Source organism: Vigna umbellata, chromosome 11 (assembly GCF_029865625.1).
Source record: "Vigna umbellata cultivar VRB3 chromosome 11, Vumbellata_1.0, whole genome shotgun sequence".
NCBI lineage: Eukaryota > Viridiplantae > Streptophyta > Magnoliopsida > Fabales > Fabaceae > Vigna > Vigna umbellata.
The window spans coordinates 150,737-171,124 of record NC_142175.1 but is presented as its reverse complement, the minus strand read 5'-3'; the positions used below and the strand labels follow the sequence as shown (position 1 = coordinate 171,124).

General features: G+C 32.0%; 2 protein-coding genes across 2 annotated transcripts; one reads left to right on the top strand and one right to left on the bottom strand.

Annotated features, from left to right (window-relative positions):
• Window positions 1-4,054: 4,054 nt before the first annotated feature.
• On the top strand, window positions 4,055-4,954 carry LOC148190671 (uncharacterized). Its single transcript, XM_088102085.1, has one exon. It carries the CDS (start codon window positions 4,055-4,057, stop codon window positions 4,952-4,954), a length of 900 nt encoding a protein of 299 aa, XP_087958211.1.
• A 10,955-nt stretch (window positions 4,955-15,909) lies between these two features.
• On the bottom strand, window positions 15,910-19,423 carry LOC124846535 (transcription factor bHLH62-like). Its single transcript, XM_047323809.2, has 8 exons — window positions 18,107-19,423; window positions 17,662-17,877; window positions 17,506-17,571; window positions 17,335-17,403; window positions 17,130-17,201; window positions 16,799-17,029; window positions 16,399-16,501; window positions 15,910-16,283 (listed from the first exon to the last, which is right to left on the bottom strand). Exons 1-8 carry the CDS (start codon window positions 19,061-19,063, stop codon window positions 16,246-16,248), a joined length of 1,752 nt encoding a protein of 583 aa, XP_047179765.1. The 5' UTR covers window positions 19,064-19,423; the 3' UTR covers window positions 15,910-16,245.
• Window positions 19,424-20,388: the final 965 nt, after the last annotated feature.

Below are 20,388 nucleotides of genomic sequence, written 5' to 3'. Positions count from 1 at the left end.
AATTAAAATCAGAATAAAGAGGATTAATTAAAGTGAAAAGGATAAAATAAAATCAGAACAAAATAGGAAAAATGAAAGACAAACAACCAAAATAAATCGAGATGGAAAAGAGAATAAAATAAAATAAATAAAAATAAGAAAACGTAAAGGAAGAGAATAAAATAGCCTTACTTGATCCTCACAGATTTAATTATTTAGAACTTCACACAACTATATACCCAAAATTTTGTACATGAAAAGGAACTTACAGATAAACATAACTGGTGCAAAGAAACTTTAATTTGGGCTTAAAAACTCAAAATTTGACTTTGGGGTATCAAATACGAAATTGGGTGACAATTTTTTTTGTCATCAATATTTTAAGGTGGTGCAAATAATAAATTCAAATAAAATATGTATAGCCCAATTAAGCTTGTGTGGGCTGAAAAGCTATGAAATTAGGCTTTTACTTCATGCACCCCATAGTTTCTTTCTTTCTTCCTCAATCCCTACAAATTTTTAAAATAACCATTTTATCCTCTGGAAAAATCACTTCCAAATTATATATTTCAAAAGTTTTCCGGAACAAAGATTTTGCAATTTTTGAAATAATATTTCTGAAATAAAATTTTCTGAACAGAATTTTTGGAATGAAATTTTTAAAATGTGATTTTCCAAACAGATTTTTCAGAATGTGTTTTGAAATAAATATTTCAGAATGAGATTTTTGGAAAAGATTTTCCAAAACTCATAATATCATCCGGAACACTTAAATGAAATGTATTATGAAAAGATTTTTCGAAATAAGTGAAATACATTCTAGAAAAATATTTTCAAAATGATGTTTTTTTTTTCTACATTTTTTCTCTTTTTTTTCTTCTTCTGTAGTGTTTTCTTCCTTCTTCTTCCTCTGCAGCATTGTGACTGTAACAATGACTATAATGTAGGGCACATTAATAGAAGATGATTAAGTCTTTTCCTAACGTTATGAGGGTGCAGTTAATAATTCTGGGAGTGCGATAAACAACAGCCATGAAATTCACATTTGCTTTGTTCCGTATATTACTGTCGACCACTTTTCACACCTCTACATAATACAGAAAGATCAATCTTTGCCCATAATTTGATGGGTGCCAGTTTTGAAAAAGAAAAGATAAGAAAAGGAAAATCAATTCATGATCCTTGAAATGATGTGAAGTGATTTTAATCAGTTTTTTTATGCTATCATTTTATTGGATTTTCAAAATCTTTTGAAATATATCAATAAATTTTTAATAGATTAAAATTTAATTATTTTAGAAACACACAAAGAAACAATACCACAACTTTAAGAGAAACTTTGTACTCAAAGAATACATTTGTCATAAAATCACACTTGAAATATATAGTTTTTTTTTTTTAGTTTTAAGTGTTTTGAGAGTTTGAAGTTATTAATCTATATTCTTCTTTTTAAAGAACATGTTACCTTACATATTCAAACAATATTACATTATTTTTTTTTTCTTATTTATCATAACTGAAACACCCAATGAAAGTTTTCATGATTATACCAGAATTCTTGACTTGATTTCTTTTAAGAGTGGATGGATTATTCTTATTCAAAAAAAAAAATCTTATTAGTAGTTTGTAATATAAACATGTTAGAATATTGTTTTGGTTTGTTTTGCATAATTTGTCAATGATATATTAAGTTAATTCTCGAGATGTGAGAGATCTATCAATTTTTAATAATTTTTTTTAAGATTTCATTAATTATTGATAAATGTGTATAAAATAATATCAACACAAACTTTTGATTTTTTCATAAGTAATTTTTTAAAAGTTATATAATATTTTTTTATAAATCAACTTATGCATAAGATAATTTTAGTTTATGAAACAAAATATTTCATTTTTTTCTAGTTTTCTCTCGTAATAAATATTAGGAAGAAAATCACCTCAAGATCATAAACTAAAGTTAATCTTATTTTTCTTTCTTAGAAGTTTAGTAGAGAAATTTTGTCCAAACATTCTCTTGGTCAATAAAGAAAACATTTTTCCATTATAATATTGTGATATGAACACTATTTTTTTTATGGGTATATCTTATAAATTACAGGCTGCTGGAGTTGATGTTGGTTGAACCCATGAATTTTTTATGCAAATTTTCCTGAAAAACACGTTTAACAAAGCTGTTTACAACTCTTTCCAAACAAAGAATTTCAGTTCCAACTTTTTATTTTTATTTTTCCACTTATGGAAAATGGTATCCTTTTCAAAAGTCTTGTCAATGGTGTGAAATCAAGTTGTAAAGGGTTAATAATTATAATTCAAAATTTCATTAAAAGGTAATCATTAGTTTCATATAATTAATTTTAGTCAAAATGTTACATTTACCCAAAGAATAATGTATCTACATTAAATTTATATTCTTGAAATCAATTTTTGTTAGTGAACCATATTAGATAAAACCAACTTTCCTTGATTTTCAAATGAACCTTGATTTTAATTTCTTAATCATAATAAAAATTTGAAAAATTATTATTATTTTTGTTTTGACTTTGAAAGGGAAATTAGAATCAATTATGAAAGAATGGAATCTAGTCTAAACATGTATTAAATATATGATAGATCCAGACTTTGTGAACGGAAAATTACTTTATTATTTTCAGATTAGTTAATTCTAATGATTTTTTAAAGAGAATAAATTTCAGTTTTAAAAATATCATGGAAGGCAATTTTTAACATCTATTATGAGGTTCTTCTTCCTCATTTTTTTCAACTTTTATTCTAAGACTTGGACGCAACAACTTCAAGAAAAGTTTATGCTTCTGATGAGCAAAATGTAAAAGGAGAGGGAACTCGATAAATTAACTTTGGTGTAAAACTTTATCTTATATCATCATTTTTTCTTGCAACATCATTTTCTTAGATTAACTTAAACTTAACTCTCTACTTTAATATCATAATCCATCCTAACAATATTGATTAGATATAATATGTTACTTTAATATCATAATCCCTCCTAACAATATTTATTAGATATAATATGTTACTTTCATATTATATTCGCATACACGAATATCATAATGCATAAGTGCGACGACAGAGGTTTTGTTAAATGACAGGCTATTTTCTTTAGTATATACGCGCAGTTTGTGCTGTTCTTTTTTAAATAATTACAGATAAATGATTTTATCAGTAATGTTTTTACTTACTTTGATTGTAAGTTGTAAGTTTGAGTTTGTATTATGTTCCTTAAAATATATATATTTTTTATAAATGCATTTTTAGTCTAAATAATATTACTCGGTTTCTCTTTTATCCCTATTCTCGTAAAAAAAACATTGAAGGTTAGAAAGGAATGAATGAAAGAGTTATAAATTAAGATGAAGTTTCTGAAAATGAATATAGGTATGTAATTTGATCAATTATAAACTATTTTTTAATTCGTATCAAATATAATTTTTATATAAAATTAAATTTAGTTACGTATTATTAAGTATTGTTGGTTAAATAGATTACTGTTTTCAAATACAGTAATCGAGTTAGGTTACGTGTTAGGTTAGTTTCTCTTTTCTGTTATTTTCCCTTCCCCTTCAGAACTCTATAAATAGAGTTTTCCCCCTCAACATACCTCTATGTAAGAATGTACATTTTTCAAGCAATAACATCAAATATTCTTTTCTTCTAAAGAGTAAACAGGGATCTCTTTCACTAACCTTTTATCGTGCCTTTCTCCTTCTTCTTTTCGGTCTTCTCTTCCATCGTCTCCGGTGAAGGCAGCTGCTTGCTCCGACGACGGGTTTCCATGGAAGCCCTAGAACCTTCCTTTCCATTCACGAGATGCGTCCTACGTTGCCAGCCACCCACCATCTGATCACGAGGCATCTTCTAATGCAAGTGTAGTTTTGCGTTTTGGTATTAGTGGGTGCGTTTTGGGTTAAAGGCCATTGGGCCCGTTCTTTACAAGCCTGGCCCATTCTCTTTATGGTATCAAGAACAGAAACCATACCCACCTCACTTCCGCTGCCCAGGTTTCGTTCTTTGATGATTCTTGCATAGTTTCTTGCACTATTTCTTGTTTCCTTCTACCATGGATACCACAGACCAATCTGCCAGCCCTTTCTACTTACACCCAGGGGAGAATCCAGGATTAACCCTCATCTCTCAAGTCCTGGGTGAGAATAATTACTCCTCTTGGAGCAGAAGCATGAGAAGAGCACTCCTATCCAAAAACAAGATCAAATTTATTGATGGGTCTATCAAGAAACCCAAGAAAAATGAAGCTTTGTTTGATGCATGGGAAAGATGCAACATGATGGTACTTTATTTTAAAATCTCTGATCTTCTCCAAGACATCCATTCAATCAAACAAGGGGAAAGAATTGTTAATCAATTCTTTACTGACTTAAAAATCCTCTGGGAAGAATTGGAATATCTTAGACCCATACCAAACTGTACCTGCGAAATACCTTGCAGTTGTGAACTCTCAAAAACTTCTCTGAAATACAGAGAAGTAGAGCACGTTATATGTTTTTTAAAAGGGTTAAATGACACTTATAATATTGTCCGGACCCAGATTCTGTTGATGGAACCTCTACCAAACATCAATCGTGTTTTCTCTCTCATTATGCAACAAGAGAGACAAGAAAGGTCTGAATCTGGCACTGCAAGCCATAATCACTATACTGAAACCAGTAGAGTCATAGCCAATGTTGCTAACAAGAACAGCAGTTGGAAACCAGACCAGACCTGGAAAAATCAAGGTCGTGGTGTTGGGTCACATGGTCTGGGAAGAGGCAGAGGAAAGAATCCTAATTACGGGAAACAGTGCTCTTACTACAACAAGATGAATCACACTATGGATGAGTGCTACTCCAAGCATGGTTTTCCACCTTGGTACAAAAAGAATGACAACAATCCAGAGAAGAGAAGTGGCTGGAATTCTACTAATGTCTGCCAAAGCAGTTCTGGACCAGATAGTACTCATTAGGGAGACACCAGCACTACTTTCAACAAACTCACCCCAGAACAAATTGAAAAACTCCTAAAAATGATTGAGAAAGCTGATGAACCTACACATAAGATCAATCAGATGCAGAGGAATGACAAGGAGGACAAACCAGGTACTCTCTCTTGGATTATTGACACTGGGGCCACTGATCATGTGACCCATGAGAAAAGGAATTTTGTTACCTTCTACAAGATTAAACCCATTACTATTAAATTGCCTAATAATTCTGTTATCACTACCAAACATGCAGGAACTGTTCAATTTTCTAGAAACTTTGTGATTTTTAATGTGTTTTATATCCCTGATTTTTCTTTCAACTTAATCTCTGTTCAAAGTCTTATAAAAGACTTGAATTGTAGCCTAATTTTTTCTTCTGAGGTTTGTTAGATAAGGGAGAATTCTACATTGAAGATGATTGGGTGTGCTAACTCTTACAAGGGTCTCTACTACTTACAAATCCTTCCAAATTCTGATCAGGACCTTGTTCCAAAATCTGTTTTTTCTTTTAAACATGTTGATATAAATCTATGGCACTATAGACTAGGCCATCCTGGATACAAGGCTGTCAAACGAATTTGTGAACATTTTTCCTATGTCAAAATGAATGCTGATACAGTTTGTGATGTTTGCCACTATGCTAAGCAACATAAATTGCCTTTCCCTATAAGCAATTCTCTATCTACTGAATGTTTTGAGATGATTCACTGTGATATATGGGGTCCTTATTCTATTTCTTCTGTTCATGGACATAAATACTTTCTTACTATTGTTGATAATTATAGCCGACATACATGGATTTTTTTGATGAACAATAAGGGCCAAACTAGAGACTTATTACAGAATTTTATTGTTAAGATTAAGAATCAGTTTGGTAAAATTATTAAAACTGTTAGAACTGATAATGGACCTGAGTTCAACTGTGCCAACTTCTATAACTTGCATGGTATTAGTCATCAAACTAGTTGTGTTGAGACCCCTAAGCAGAATTCAGTTATTGAACGTAAGCACCAACACATTTTAAATGTCACCCGTAGCCTTATGTTCCAATCCAGTATACCTAATGCCTATTGGTCCTATGTTGTTAGCCATGTTGTCTACCTAATAAACAGATTGCCTACTCCCATTCTTAACAACAAAACCCCCCATGATCGTATCTACGATGTTCCCCCCACTTATTTAGATTTAAAAACTTTTGGATGCCTCTGTTTTGCTTCCACCCTTGCAACTGGCAGGAGCAAACTTGACCCAAGAGCAAGGAAAGGAATTTTCCTTGGATACAAAAGTGGAGTCAAGGGTTATATTGTCCTTGACATCAACACTAGAGAGCTGTTTATAAGTAGGAACGTTATTTTTTATGAAGATATTTTTCCTTGGAAGAATCAGCAGAACAACACAGGAGTGGATGGTGAAGAAGCTAATCGAATTACCTTTCTCAATGATTCCTTAGGCAATTCTGCCTCTAATAATGATGAAAGGTTTGCAGAATAAGAAATACAGCATGACATTGTCAAAGAGAATAGCATTGATAATGAGATTGATAACGATGAAGGGGATCACGGATATAGGAGATCTGACAGGATCAGAAAGCCTCCAAGATATCTAGATGACTACATCCACCAGGTTAATCAATCCTTGTTTGTGAAAAATAAGTTTACAACCCCTTACCCCATTTCTGATCTATTATGTTGTGATTCTCTGACAGAAAAGCATTCAAGATATACCATGGCTATCACTGCTAACAATGAGCCCCACTCTTACAATGAGGCCAAAGATGTGAGTGAATGGGCAGAGGCAATGCACCAGGAAATAAAAGCCTTGCAGGATAACAACACGTGGTTTCTAACACAGCTTCCTCAAGGGAAAACTGCCATTGGGTGCAGATGGGTATACAAGATTAAATGCAAGGCTGATGGCACCATAGAAAGGTACAAGGCCCGCCTAGTTGCTAAGGGTTACACCCAGCAAGAAGGGATAGATTATTTAGACACCTTCTCTCCCGTTGCCAAGCTAACTACCGTTAGATTACTAATTGCGCTAGCAGCTTCTAAAAACTGGTTTTTACATCAACTGGATGTGAATAATGCCTTCCTGCATGGAGACTTAAATGAGGAAGTCTACATGGAGCCACCTCCTGGTCTTAATATTCATAAGGAAGGCCAAGTCTGCAAACTCACTAAGTCATTATATGGCCTAAAGCAAGCTAGTAGACAATGGTTTGAAAAGTTGTCCACTTTTCTTACCTGTGTTAGCTATATACAGTCAAAAAGTGATCATTCTCTCTTTATCAAAGGGACACCTATTGGTTTCACAGCCCTACTTGTTTATGTTGATGACATCATATTAGCAGGGAATTCTATGACATAAATCAATCACATAAAGAGCCTTTTGCATAACAGGTTCCAAGTAAAGGATCTAGGAGAACTCAAATATTTCCTAGGATTGGAGGTGGCAAGGTCCCATAAAGGAATTCATTTGTCTCAAAGAAAATATGCCTTAGACATACTTGAGGAGACGGGAATGTAGAGTTGCAAGCCCTGTTCAACCCCTTTTTTGAGTGACACGAGCACCCTATACAAAAATGACAGCTATTTGAAAGATCCAACCTCATACCGAAGATTAATAGGGAAGTTGCTCTATCTCACTAACACTAGACCTGATTTGTGTTTCTCTATTAATTTATTGAGTCAATTTATGCAATCTCCAACTGACTACCATTATCGGGCTATTCAACATGTTCTCAGGTACATCAAGTCTAAACCCTCAGAAGGACTATTATTCCCAGCTGACTCTCCCATACAGCTAAAGGCCTTCAGTGATTCAGATTGGGCCACTTGCCCCAACAGTAGGAGGTCCACTACAGGTTTTTGCGTCTTCCTTGGGTCATCACTCATCTCTTGGAAATCAAAAAAACAGAGCACTGTTTCCAAATCCTCCACTGAGGCTGAATATCGTGCTTTGGCAGCCACTACTTGTGAGCTACAGTGGATACACTATCTCTTAGAGGACTTACAGATCAAGGAAGCTGGGATTCAAGCCCTATACTGTGACAAGAAATCTGCCCGACATATAGCTCATAATCAGAGCTTTCACGAAAGAACCAAGCATATAGAGCTCGACTGCCATGTTGTTCGTGAAAAGGTGCAAGCTAATCTTCTACATCTTCTCCCCATTCGCTCAGATGAACAACTAGCGGACATATTTACCAAGTTTCCTCACCGTGTTCGGTTCAAATCTATTGTTCCCAAGCTTGGACTGGCAACTATACACCATCCAGCTTGAGGGGAGGCTATTAAGTATTGTTGGTTAAATAGATTACTGTTTTCAAATACAGTAATCGAGTTAGGTTACGTGTTAGGTTAGTTTCTCTTTTCTGTTATTTTCCCTTCCCCTTCAGAACTCTATAAATAGAGTTTTCCCCCTCAACATACCTCTCTGTAAGAACGTACATTTTTCAAGCAATAACATCAGATATTCTTTTCTTCTAAAGAGTAAACAGGGATCTCTTTCACTAACCTTTAATCGTGTCTTTCTCCTTCTTCTTTTCGGTCTTCTCTTCCATCGTCTCCGGTGAAGGTAGTTGCTTGCTCCGACGATGGGTTTCCCTGGAAGCCCTAGAACCTTCCTTTCCATTCACGAGATGCGTCCTACATTGCCAGCCACCCACCATCTGATCGCAAGGCATCTTCTAATGCAAGTGTAGTTTTGCGTTTTGGTATTAGTGGGTGCGTTTTGGGTTAAAGGCCATTGGGCCCGTTCTTTACAAGTCTGGCCCGTTCTCTTTACGTATTTTACCATTCATCTTATCATTTATAAATTTTGATTTTAAACTTTTGTGTAAAAACCAAGAAAATAATTAAAAGTAGATTTATTATTAAAAGTCATTCTATAAGTAGATTTTTTTTTATTAATTGATTTTTTTTATAAGAATCACTATCTCTTTGAAACTTTCTCCTAAATCCTTTCTTTGTTTTCTCTCTATAACTTTGATTCTATTATTCATCTCTTTAAAAATCGAAATACACCATATGACTCTTGGTATTGAGGTCTACACGATCATAACTAATCATAGTATGAACAAGGTAAGTTCAACTTTTACTCTTCTTTTGAGTCTTGTTAGTAAATTTCTTACATGTGTGGTGGTGTAGCATGTGATGTTAAAGAGCTCAAGGTGAATATTTGTTCGGTTATTATTGTAAGGGTGTGTTTTGATCGTTGATAAGAGATTTTAGTGAGTAGCTAGAGCAACCTATGTAAGGTAGAGCATGTGTAAAACACCTTATAAGTTTAAAGGGTTTATCTAGGTAGGAAAAGTTAGATTAATAGTACTACTCTTTGAGTTAGAAATAATTAGAGATTTACCTCACTTAGGTATATGGATAGACAGTTTGGCATGTTAGGTTAAAAGCTATAAATTTGTAATTGAAGTGCTAATGTTATGTTATTTGGATAATGATGGGATTTCTCTATAAAATAACAAATTGATCAAAGTGGTGCTTCCTTGTTAAATAGAATTATATTGCATTCAAATGAAATTTATTAAGTGGTGAATAGTTCAAGAAGAGTTAAATTGATCAATCAAATATTATAGAGAAACTTAACTTTTGTGTTGCAACATTGGGTGTCCTTGTCTGCTAGGCACCAACCAAATAGTGTCTCACTATCTCAATTGTGTTCCGCAAAACTTTAGTATCGCTAGACACAAAAAAAAGACTATGAGCTTTGATGTATGTCATTCTACTCTTTATTTCTTGATCTAAGAACATTTTCTAAGCTAATAATGACTATCTTTATAAATCATGCATTTAGAATATTTTAATAAAAAAACAAAGCATAATTCAATTTTACTAAATTTGTTGCATTTTTCATAATTTTAGCATTGAGGTATACCTTCATCTCCACATGGATTATTTAACATCGGCCTAATTGATGGAAATCAAGACCCAATCTTGTGTAGCTCATTATAAAAATCAAGACCCAATCTTGTGTAGCTCATTAGAGATGTGGTCGACAATTGAAAGAGGCAACATAAGAAGATTAATAATCAATCAAATTAATTATTGGAAGCAAATTTAACTAAATTAAAAGCCTCAAAATTTCAAAAATTAAATGTAATATATTTCATGATCATTCAAATTAGAAAAAAATTGAATTGCATCAATCAATATTATTTCATTGGAATTAATTCCAAGATTTGTTTATGTAATAACATTCTTGGTTAGTCCTGCATAAACAGAGACTTGGAAACAAAACACAATGTACACAAAAATCAGGAAAAAAAACTTCCCTTCTTTCTCCTTTATTTTCTTATAATTTTGAGTTTCAGCTTTAGTTTGAGTCAAATAACAGAGTTTATGCAAATTCTGAGTTAGTTCTCTAATATATTTCACATTTTTTATTTAAACTTCTAATTTTATATTATCCAAGTTGCTTTATTCATCCATGCTCTCGATCTAATTTCTTTTAGCTACTTGTTTAGCTATCTTATTTAAACTAAGTACTTGATTTATTTTTATTTTTTTACCTTTTATTTCATAATTGCATCCATAATTTTATTTTATTAAATTATAGTTTCCCATATTCACTCACAAATCACTTTTATACCCACATCATTCACAATCACCTTTGATACATTGTAATCATTCTAGAATCTACATCTAATTTATTTGTTTTCTTTTTGTTTATTTAATATTGCATTCACTTTTTAGTTAATAGTTTCAACATTAGTTATGCATGCATTCAATTTTCTCATAATTGGATTTCATTAAATTTTCAACTTAAATTTAAGTTTATATTTGTTTTGTCAAATTTTTAGGTGTTCATTCAAATATTTATAGGCATATTTATCTATTTATGGTTCTTGGTTTCAATATAATTGAACATTTTAGAATTTAGTATTTTCATTCAATTTATCATAATCATTATAAATTTGATGCATTTTGTAAGAATCTATAAAATAGAGTATTACAATAGATAGGTGTTTTAAAATAATGAGATTGAGTATTTTATTTTAAAATAATTCAATAGTATAAATTAAAATTTCTTAAACTAGTCCAATTACTTAAAACACAAATCATCTCTCTAAAACTCTGTCTTCGAGTTCTCTCTCATTTCTCTCTACCTTTTCTAACTCCTCAATCATCATTTTTGACGACCAGGAGGTGCCTAAACGACCGCAACCCCATGAGGACTACGTTTCTATCTGATCAATTTCTTCTATAGGGCAAGTAAGTTTTTGCTCCTTTTTTCTTTCGTTGTGTATTTCGAAAATATTTGGTTTAGGGGTGAAGCATTTATCGTCTACCTCTCTTTTCTTGTTTCTTGTTGATCGGTGGTCCTAAGGAACCCACCTTGTTTTCAATTCCGCAGTTTGTAGGCACTTCTAAGATCTTTGAGTCGGAAGAAAGGGTGATAGTGAATTTAGAGCTTTGTAGCTTTGGTGTAAAGTAAGGGAAAATAGTACTAATAGAAATATCAAGCATACAAACATCATATTATCGATAATCATCGACTAAACATAAAGAGTACTAAAAGAAATATCAAAATTACATTTAAATTATCTTATCATTCATGGATATATTAAATTTACACTACAACATGATCTAAAACAAAGTTCAGCTTCCCTTATCTTAAGGGAATGAAATCAAACTCTAAGAATACCTCACTGATTACTTGAAACACAAGGAATTTTTGGAAACACCTATAAAACACCGAATTGGAAACGGAATGAGATTCTAGGACTTCTGATCGGATAGAAGTGGAGATAATTAAGTTGTGATCTCCTAGGTGTTGGGTCTATCGAGGAGGAGGTTACTTGTGGGTTACTTGTGGGTTACACAAACACCAATAACATCTGAGCCAACTATATAAGGGATCGACACTACTCTTTACCCAAAACCTTAAGGCAATGAGTTAATGGGTCTTTCACCTTTATATACTGCTCTACTTTCTCATTTCTATCCAATGTGGGACTTAGACTTACACTTGGATTCCCAACATCTCCCAAGGGTGAGTCCCTTCCACATAGACTCCCCCTCTAGCAGAAGCATTCCCAATCAACCACAACCACGAGTAGCCCTTTCCAACCACCGTATCTTAACGGAACTTGCTTACTTGGATACCCTTTGCCAGGAAGACTTTCGGTATAGGGATCATTATACTCGTTTGAGCCGGTCACCAAGACAAACCATCGGCTCTGATACCACTGTTGGGTCTATCGAGGAAGAGGTTACCTGTGAGTTACATAAACACCAATAACATCTGAGCCAACTATATAAGGGATCGACACCACTCTTTACCCAAAACCTTAAGACAATGAGTTAATGGGTCTTTCACCTTTATATACTTCTACTTTCTCATTTCTATCCAATGTGATACTTAGACTCACTTGGATTCCCAACACTAAGAACTTTTTGATCGTCAAATAGATAATCGAGGAGTGAGAAATCTTAGAGAGAAGTGAGAAATCTTAGAGAGAAGGGAGAAGAAGATAAGAAAAATAGATTTAGAGATAGTTTGTGTTTTATGTAGTGAGATGAGTTTAAAAAATTCTATTTATTTTATTGAATTGTTTTAACTTTAAAATTTGGTCTCATTATTTTAAAATACATATCTACTCTAACATTATATTTTCTAGGTTCATACACAATAATGCAAAATTCTACTTTAAAAGTAATATATATATATATATATATATATATATATATATATATATATATATATATATATATAATTAGTCAAAACAATATTTTGCATCTATTGATCTCATCCAAATTTTGTTCAAGATCCTACCATGCAACGACAACCATTAAAAAGAATTAATACTACACATACATAATAAAATGGGTCAATCAAATAAAAAAATGTCCAAAAATTATACATGGTGGTGATGAAAGTCGTCGTTATCATAATAATTATTCACATAAATAATGAAGCATCTAAACTGCCTATAATATTTTAGTGTTTTTTATAAATAATTAGTTTCTGAATAAATAATTTATTAGTCACTTATTATTTTATAAATAATATATTATTTTTCTCATATTTTCTTATAACTGAAGATATTCTTAACAGTTCAAATAAATTTCATTTAAAAATAAATACAAATTCAAGAACGTGTAATAAAACCAATATTTTGTTCAATATTTAGAAAAAGAAGAAGTAACGATTGAATTAAACTGAATAAATTCTAAAGTCCTGCCACTTTACTTTAACAATTTTTAAAAATTGTTGTTTTTTAACATTATTTTGGTTTCCTATGTTTGGGAAAACATAAAATAAAAGTCGTTTTTCAAAGTCTAAATTTTTATTGAAGTTGTATTTTCACTCCACTACTTATACAGATACTTTTGTTTAAAACATTTATTCTGGTAAAATTCAACCATGTCAGCAAATTAACCTTCTTTTTTCTCTTAAGGGAGTTATTTAAGAAAATTGAATTCTTGCTAAAAAAAGGTTGTATTTTGTGCTCAATAATATTTTACGTGGAAGTTTTTTTAAGAGAATGATATTTTAAAATAGAGTAATTTCCAACCTACCAAAACCAATCTAACACAGAAAAAATTAAATTGAACAAAAGGGCTATTAAAAAAATAAATAAATAATGGAAGTGATTAAATTTTGGTAGCTGCTAAGAACTACACTCTGTATGTTCCTTGTGAAGATTATGTTTGTTGTTTAGTTAGTAGCATTATGATTGGCATAAATTTAAAACCAAAATACTGAAAAGAAGAATAAAACAGCATGGAGAAACGAGGAAGATGATAAAAAACAACAAAAGAATCAATCCCCAAACACGTCGTAATATGATTGGGCGTTTGTAGCTTTTGGAGACAACACTGTCACACTAACATTTTCTATTCCCATTTCATTATCTTCTCCACAAATAAGAAACTTGCTATTATTATTATACAATAAAATATCTTAATACATTATCATGCACAACTGTTCTGTCGCAGTACTACATTCAAAGCATCTTTCTAATTATTAAATCACACTAATCTACACCCCAATAATACATTCAAAATAAAAATATGTGGCCATCACTGCAACTTATTAATGTTTTATTTCGGTATATGTTATTCATATAATATTTTTTTATTATGTCCATTACTTTATTTCATATTAATATAGCTGTAGTTTACTTTTCATTGCACACTTTCTTTATTCATACTTTATTTATACGTACATACAATTTACCAACATGTTTGTGAAAGTGTTCATAGATAATTGAGTTTTCAACATGATCACAAAAAGTTGGATTTTTTTGATGATGTAAATAAGTATGTTTGGAAAGAGTTTTGTATAAATATTTTAAGGGAAAAAAAAAATAAGTTAAAGAAATAAAAATGATTTTTTTTATAAATTAAGAGACAATTTTTGACAAATTAGTTTAAATGCATAAAACAATGTTAATTTAGGTAAGATATAATTTTTTTTCACATGTAGAAATTTGTCTATACGTATAAAATAACATTCATTTAAACCAATTAAAAGAAACCCATTTTGATGATTTATATTTATGTTGAAAAGCATTAATCTAATTACCAATATACTTTTTTTTAGAAAAATATATATAAGTATGAGTTGTGGAAACTTATTAAAGTGAGTTTAATAGTTGATAATTTTTGATGATATAGATGAAGTATTGAATTCAATTATGAAAGTGTTGAATAAATTTCTAAAAATGTAATGATAACCCCTAAAAACTGGATTTTTTCCTAACAGAAAGAGATTAGTCAAATATTTGAAGTGTATCTTTCCAAAGCTGAAGTCCACTAAAAACCCCTTTTCCTATTCACAAGTAAATAGCAAAAGTTGGTGAGATTATAAAGCTCTATGATTCATTGGGCCTAGTCAGAATCTCACCACTGCCAACCTGGGATTCTGTTTATGCTCACATAAATTACTTTAAAATATCTCTTTTCTTCAAAAGCCAACTTCTTTCTAACCTCTATATATCTACCTCTTACATTTTTCTATGCTGCATAGTAAAATCACAAAACAAAAAACTATAAAGGTTTTCTTTTATGCTAGCTTTCACTTTATACTTATCAGACGTAAAAGTGAATAAAATAGGTTTTATCACAGTTTATATCTTTTATATTGATTTTATCTTTACTCAATATATTTATTATGTTTTGAACATTCTTTTCTTATATAGAGAATATGGAATATGAGAATTGAGGAGTTTATAACAAACAAATGGTATGATTCATAATTTAACTAAAATATACTCTTAATTTTTCTGATATTAATTAAGATAATAACATTTATGATTAACCTAATTTACTAAATCGATCAAAGGAAGAAAATGTGACAAACAAAGTTCCACGTCAGATAAAAGAGGAGTTAGACATGTGTTTATATACACATAGATATTTCCATTGATAAAATTTTTTTTGGAATGGTATCAAAAACAAATGCGTGAGGGTTTGATCCAAAACAATCAATATCTTGATAAGAAGTAAATTTTAAGTTTAATTCAATTTTATAAAACTAAATTGTAAAGTAAGATTTGGATTAACTTATATATTCTAAATTGGTTATTTATATTAGTTTTTTTTTTTTTGGAAAGAAATGGGAGAAATTTTTGTTCAGGGTGAAGTTAACGAAATGTCCTAATCATTTGTAATTAGACTTTTGAGAGAAAAGGGTGACCCCATTAATACAGCTGGTTACAGCACAAGTGAAATCATATCCACCAGATTTTGCGATTTAGCATGGGTTAATTGACATGACCTTTAACGAGATTTTAGTGAAGACCCACGAAAATTCATAGTGGTTTGATGTGATGTGCCAATTATTAACGGGCATACGCTAACCAAAGTTTTGGGATAAACAAATAATTCTTCAATTAGAAAAGAAAGAACAAGGGGAAATATCTCTTACCTTAAGAAATTCTCTATCAGTATAATATTAAGAGAGACAATGAAAGCTGGTAGAAAGTCTTTGTTTAATTAGCCATATATCTTACAGTTGGTGCCAGAATAATAATAAGAATTTGCACCACAGAATACAGAATCTTCCTAAGATTTTACAGTGAATAATTGTAAGGGGAAAAAAATATTGGAAAAGACCTGCCCCAGAAGATAAGAAACTGGAATCATTGAAAGGGAGAAGAGGGGTAAAAAATTGAGAAAACAAAAGACAAAAAAAGAAAGGGTTCTGTTGAATATGATGGCTTAATAAATCTTTTGTTGTTGTTGTATACAGCAGTTTTCTTAATCTTCTGGGCTTCGATGGAGGTGTAATGAAGGGTGAGTCTTCACTGATCAGAGCTCAACTTTCATCTGGGGTACATTATTTGAACCTGTGTTGTACCAGAAAAAAAAAGTGTATGTAATAAGAATGAGAATAATGTCAATTTTGTTGTGCCTAATATTCAATTAACATGTCAATAATGTCTGACTTTTCTGCTATATTACCGTTGAAACTTGGGGATTGGATTGGTGTTTTCCAGTTTGCAGTTTGCCCAAACCCCATCTGCACAATGGTGTGCAGATCCTCCTCACAGAATGTTAATGGAAACTGAAAAACAATCAGACACAGAAAAATCAGAGACAGAACCAGAATTTACTTTTAAGGTAATAACTGTAGTAATCCCAAGTTTAAGACTGTTTTTTACATTTGCACTTATCAATTATGATAAGACTGTTTAATGTATAACTTTAGGTCACTGTCATAAACAAGTTGTAATGCATAACTACCTAACAATAATGATGATTTTACATGTAAAAAGTAAACAGAGAATGTAGTAATGCAAAATGTACCATTTTTCTTTGATTATTAATTTATGGAGAAAAAGTGGAAGAGGGTTATTATTACCTGAGAGGCAACTTCATTAAACCCATTTAGGGGGGGTAATTGCATTGCAAGATTTTGGCACAAAGATGTGTCTAATGGGTCCACTGAGCAGTGGGTCACCGTTCTGTTAGGTATGTTATTATGGATAACTGGGTTTTGCTGATGCTGGTGCCCATAAAAGGCTTGTGCTGAGGAATCTAGAGGGAATGTTGGATTTGGGTGTGTTGCCAAAGAATTATTAGATTGAAATACCTGAAAACATCAAAAGCCAAAGAACCCCATTTTAGGAATCTTCTTAAAAGACCTCAAAAGCAACAAAATTTGTGGAGAAAAAGTGAACCATGGAACTTACATCTTTTGAAACAAGGCTGTCAATACTAAGATCCATCCTTGTGTTAACAGAAGCCAACTTCATAGATAGGAACTGTTCTCAGAGAGAAAGAGAGAGAGAGAGAGAGAGAAAAAGAGAGCATAACTTAGTGAGCAAGAATACAAACACACACATGATGACAATCATTTGAAAATTGAGATGCTTATTTGCCAAGATTTTTGGTTACCTCAACTTGACGCTGCAATGACTGAACATAATTTATAATTTCATCTAGCATAAGTGCTTTTCCAGTGACCTATGAGGAATAAAGAAACAATTGATGCACCCAAGTTAGTAAAAGTACTGAATTTACATTTACCAACACTAAAAAGTTTTGGATTTTAACTTGTTTTCTCACCTTGTTGCAACCTGGTACAAGATCTTGGAGCAGCTTCATCCTCTCACTGATTTTCTCCCTCCGTACCTGTTTAATGGTTGATTAAATGTCAACATGAAAGCTACACACGTTTTGTTGCAAGTGTCATTAATAGGAACCAGAAGCACTGATTCTTACACGTTCTGCAAGACTATGACTGTCAGTGGCTTGGCCTCTTCTTGCTCTCACATGAATGTAATCTTTTGGTGGCTCAGGAGGTTTTGAGTTGCTTTTGTTCTGTTTATCTTCCACTGCTTTGGACTCTTCCTCAACCTTTACCTGTCCATCTTCGTTTCCCTCACCCTCGTTTGGCTTGGTTCGCTTTGAATTTGAATCCTCACTGACTTCAACACCCTGAATTGAAAACGACACCATTCAGATTGCAAATTTTCCTTGCAGAATCAAGGTTGTAGAAAATGATCCTTCACAATATAAGTCACAATTTCTCGAAATATTAAGAAATGAGACAAAATCACAACCATGACCATAGTTTGAAACTTTATGCAGAACGAAAAAACCATAACAAAATAGAAGTTTGACTTCAAAAACAGTTTTTATTATATTATTATATTATTATTATTACCTTGATGGAGTTAGAAGTTTCTCTGGTTTTTCCTTTGGAAGATGCTTTTCTTTTCCTGGAATTCGTCATATCTTGGCAATTTTTCATCCCAATTTCTCCATTTGGTGTTTGCTCAGATATGGTAGATTCCTCTTGAGAATTGGCAACCTCCACTTTCTCCTGGTCCTGAATTGCTGAATTCTTGTTCTCTGGGGTACCCATTTGAGATCCGAGTGTCTTGAGCAGAGGACTACTTGAGATTCTAGATAACTTTCCACCATTTTCCACCACTGATGCAGATCTTTGAGCCAATTCACCATTGTTCACCCCCAATTGGACGTTCCTACCATTGAAACTCCTGCTACCAAAGCAAGAAAACTTTGCAGCCCTCTCCGCGAAACCAGGGTCAGCAGAGAATTCGGCCACACTGGAATTCAAAGTAATTGACTTTCCTCCCAAATTTGCCAACCTCTCATTCACCAAGCTCTGCACAGTCTTCACCTTCGGAGGGGAACTCAAAGGGGTGGTGTAACAAGAAGTATTGGGGCTGCCACTGCCATTATTCATGTAAGAAGAGGCCACAACCAAAGGGTGAGGAGAGTGTTGTGGGATCTCATCAGAACTCCCAATAGCTCCCAATCTCCCGACCAATTCCCTGATGATGAAATTATCATTGGACATGTTGCTGCTGGGGTTGGATGATGCCGCAGGAGACGAGACCATTGAACTGAGTGCTGAGGAATCAAAGTGAAGTGCATGATCTGTTGATTTTTCCCAATTGGGGTTGTAAAAGCAATCATGGGTCTGCTCAGAGGCACAATTCAGAAGTGTTGGTTGAATTCCCATGGTGGGTGAGAGTGATTGCCAAGAGGGCACTGAAGAAGAAGAAGGTGGTGGTGGTGGTGGTGGTGAAGGTTCAAAGTGAAGGGGATGCTGTGTTTGTGACAGCCCAGAATTGATAAAGAACTGATTTTCCATTGGGAGATCAATGACAGAAAGAGGAAACAACAGAAAGGAACTGAATTTGGAAGAGTTGGTTAAGTTAAGGTTTATTATGTCCCTGGAACCTGAAGCAAAATGATTGTGATTTTGGGAAATTACATTAGGAAACAAGGAGAGGATTTAAAGGAGAAGTGTAGAAATGTGGGACAAATGGGTGTAATTGGAGTGATTAATGAAGTGGGTTGGATTGGAGTTGAGAAGAGAGAGAGAGAAAGAGAGAAAGAGAGAAAGAGAAATAGAAGGAGAGTTTGGTGTGAAAAGGGAAGTGAGTTTGGTAAATAGAAAGATGGAAAAGATTGAGAGAGAGAGAGAAGAGAAAGGAGGGGGGAAGAAAATAGAGGGGACTACAATGGGGTTAAATAGACCCAAAACAAGAGAAACACTCTATTGACCTTTTCTTTTTTTAATTTCTTAATGGGTTATTTTGATGTGTCAAATGCTATAGTAAATAAATCAAAAGACAACCTTTTTATCAAAACAAATGTATTTGCTATCATAATCTCCTCTTCTTTTGTATATATAAAAAGAAAAAGCACTAATGTTGGTTGAGAAGTAGTTTAGGTTTTTAATCTTTAATAATAACAAATAATATGTGTTATAATATCCTAGTTAAAAACAAAGATAAGCCAAAGTTGTAGAAGAAAAATAATGAAACTTACCAATTGGGACATATAATTAGAAGTATCAATATACTTCAAAATAGAATAACTCAATGAATAAAGAATTAATTGATGTGAAATTAAAAAAATAATAATAATCTCAAATGTTTTTTGTTTGCTTAATTTGGTAAAGAAATGGTATATGGGGTAGATTTTATTTTTATCTTTTATAATCTAAACTAATTAAATATATTTTAAATGAATTTCAATAAAATTATCACAAAATTAATGTAAATTATTAATAAAATAGTAATATAAAATTTTTACACCTTTAGTACATCTAAATTAAGTTTTATAAAAGTATCTATAATTTTTTTTTAAAAAATATTGAGTTAAAATAGTTCATACAATGGCTTAAAGGTGAGATAATAATCAGAATTTTATTTTTTTATATCAAATAAAGCTTGAGTTAAATTTATCATACGATTAAAAATTGATCTAGCAGTTTTTCAAAGGTCTTACCTCATATTAATTTGATTAAAAAAATCTAGTAAAAGATTATTTTCATTAAAAATTAAATTTAGAAAATACACAATCAATTAAATTTTCAAATTAGAAACTATATATATAAACATTTTTTCAACACTAAACGTTCTAAATTAAAACCAAATCACAGATTTCTAATATATACATCTGCGATGT

Excerpts from the sequence above, each read along its gene's own strand:
- LOC148190671 (XM_088102085.1), top strand. The coding sequence starts at position 4,055 with ATGGATACCACAGACCAATCTGCCAGCCCTTTCTACTTACACCCAGGG.
- LOC124846535 (XM_047323809.2), bottom strand. The coding sequence starts at position 19,063 with ATGGAAAATCAGTTCTTTATCAATTCTGGGCTGTCACAAACACAGCAT. Across the intron at positions 17,404-17,505 it reads TTGTACCAGGTTGCAACAAG|GTCACTGGAAAAGCACTTAT; the intron begins GTGAGAAAACAA and ends TATTCCTCATAG. Across the intron at positions 17,202-17,334 it reads CATTGCAGCGTCAAGTTGAG|TTCCTATCTATGAAGTTGGC; the intron begins GTAACCAAAAAT and ends CTCTGAGAACAG.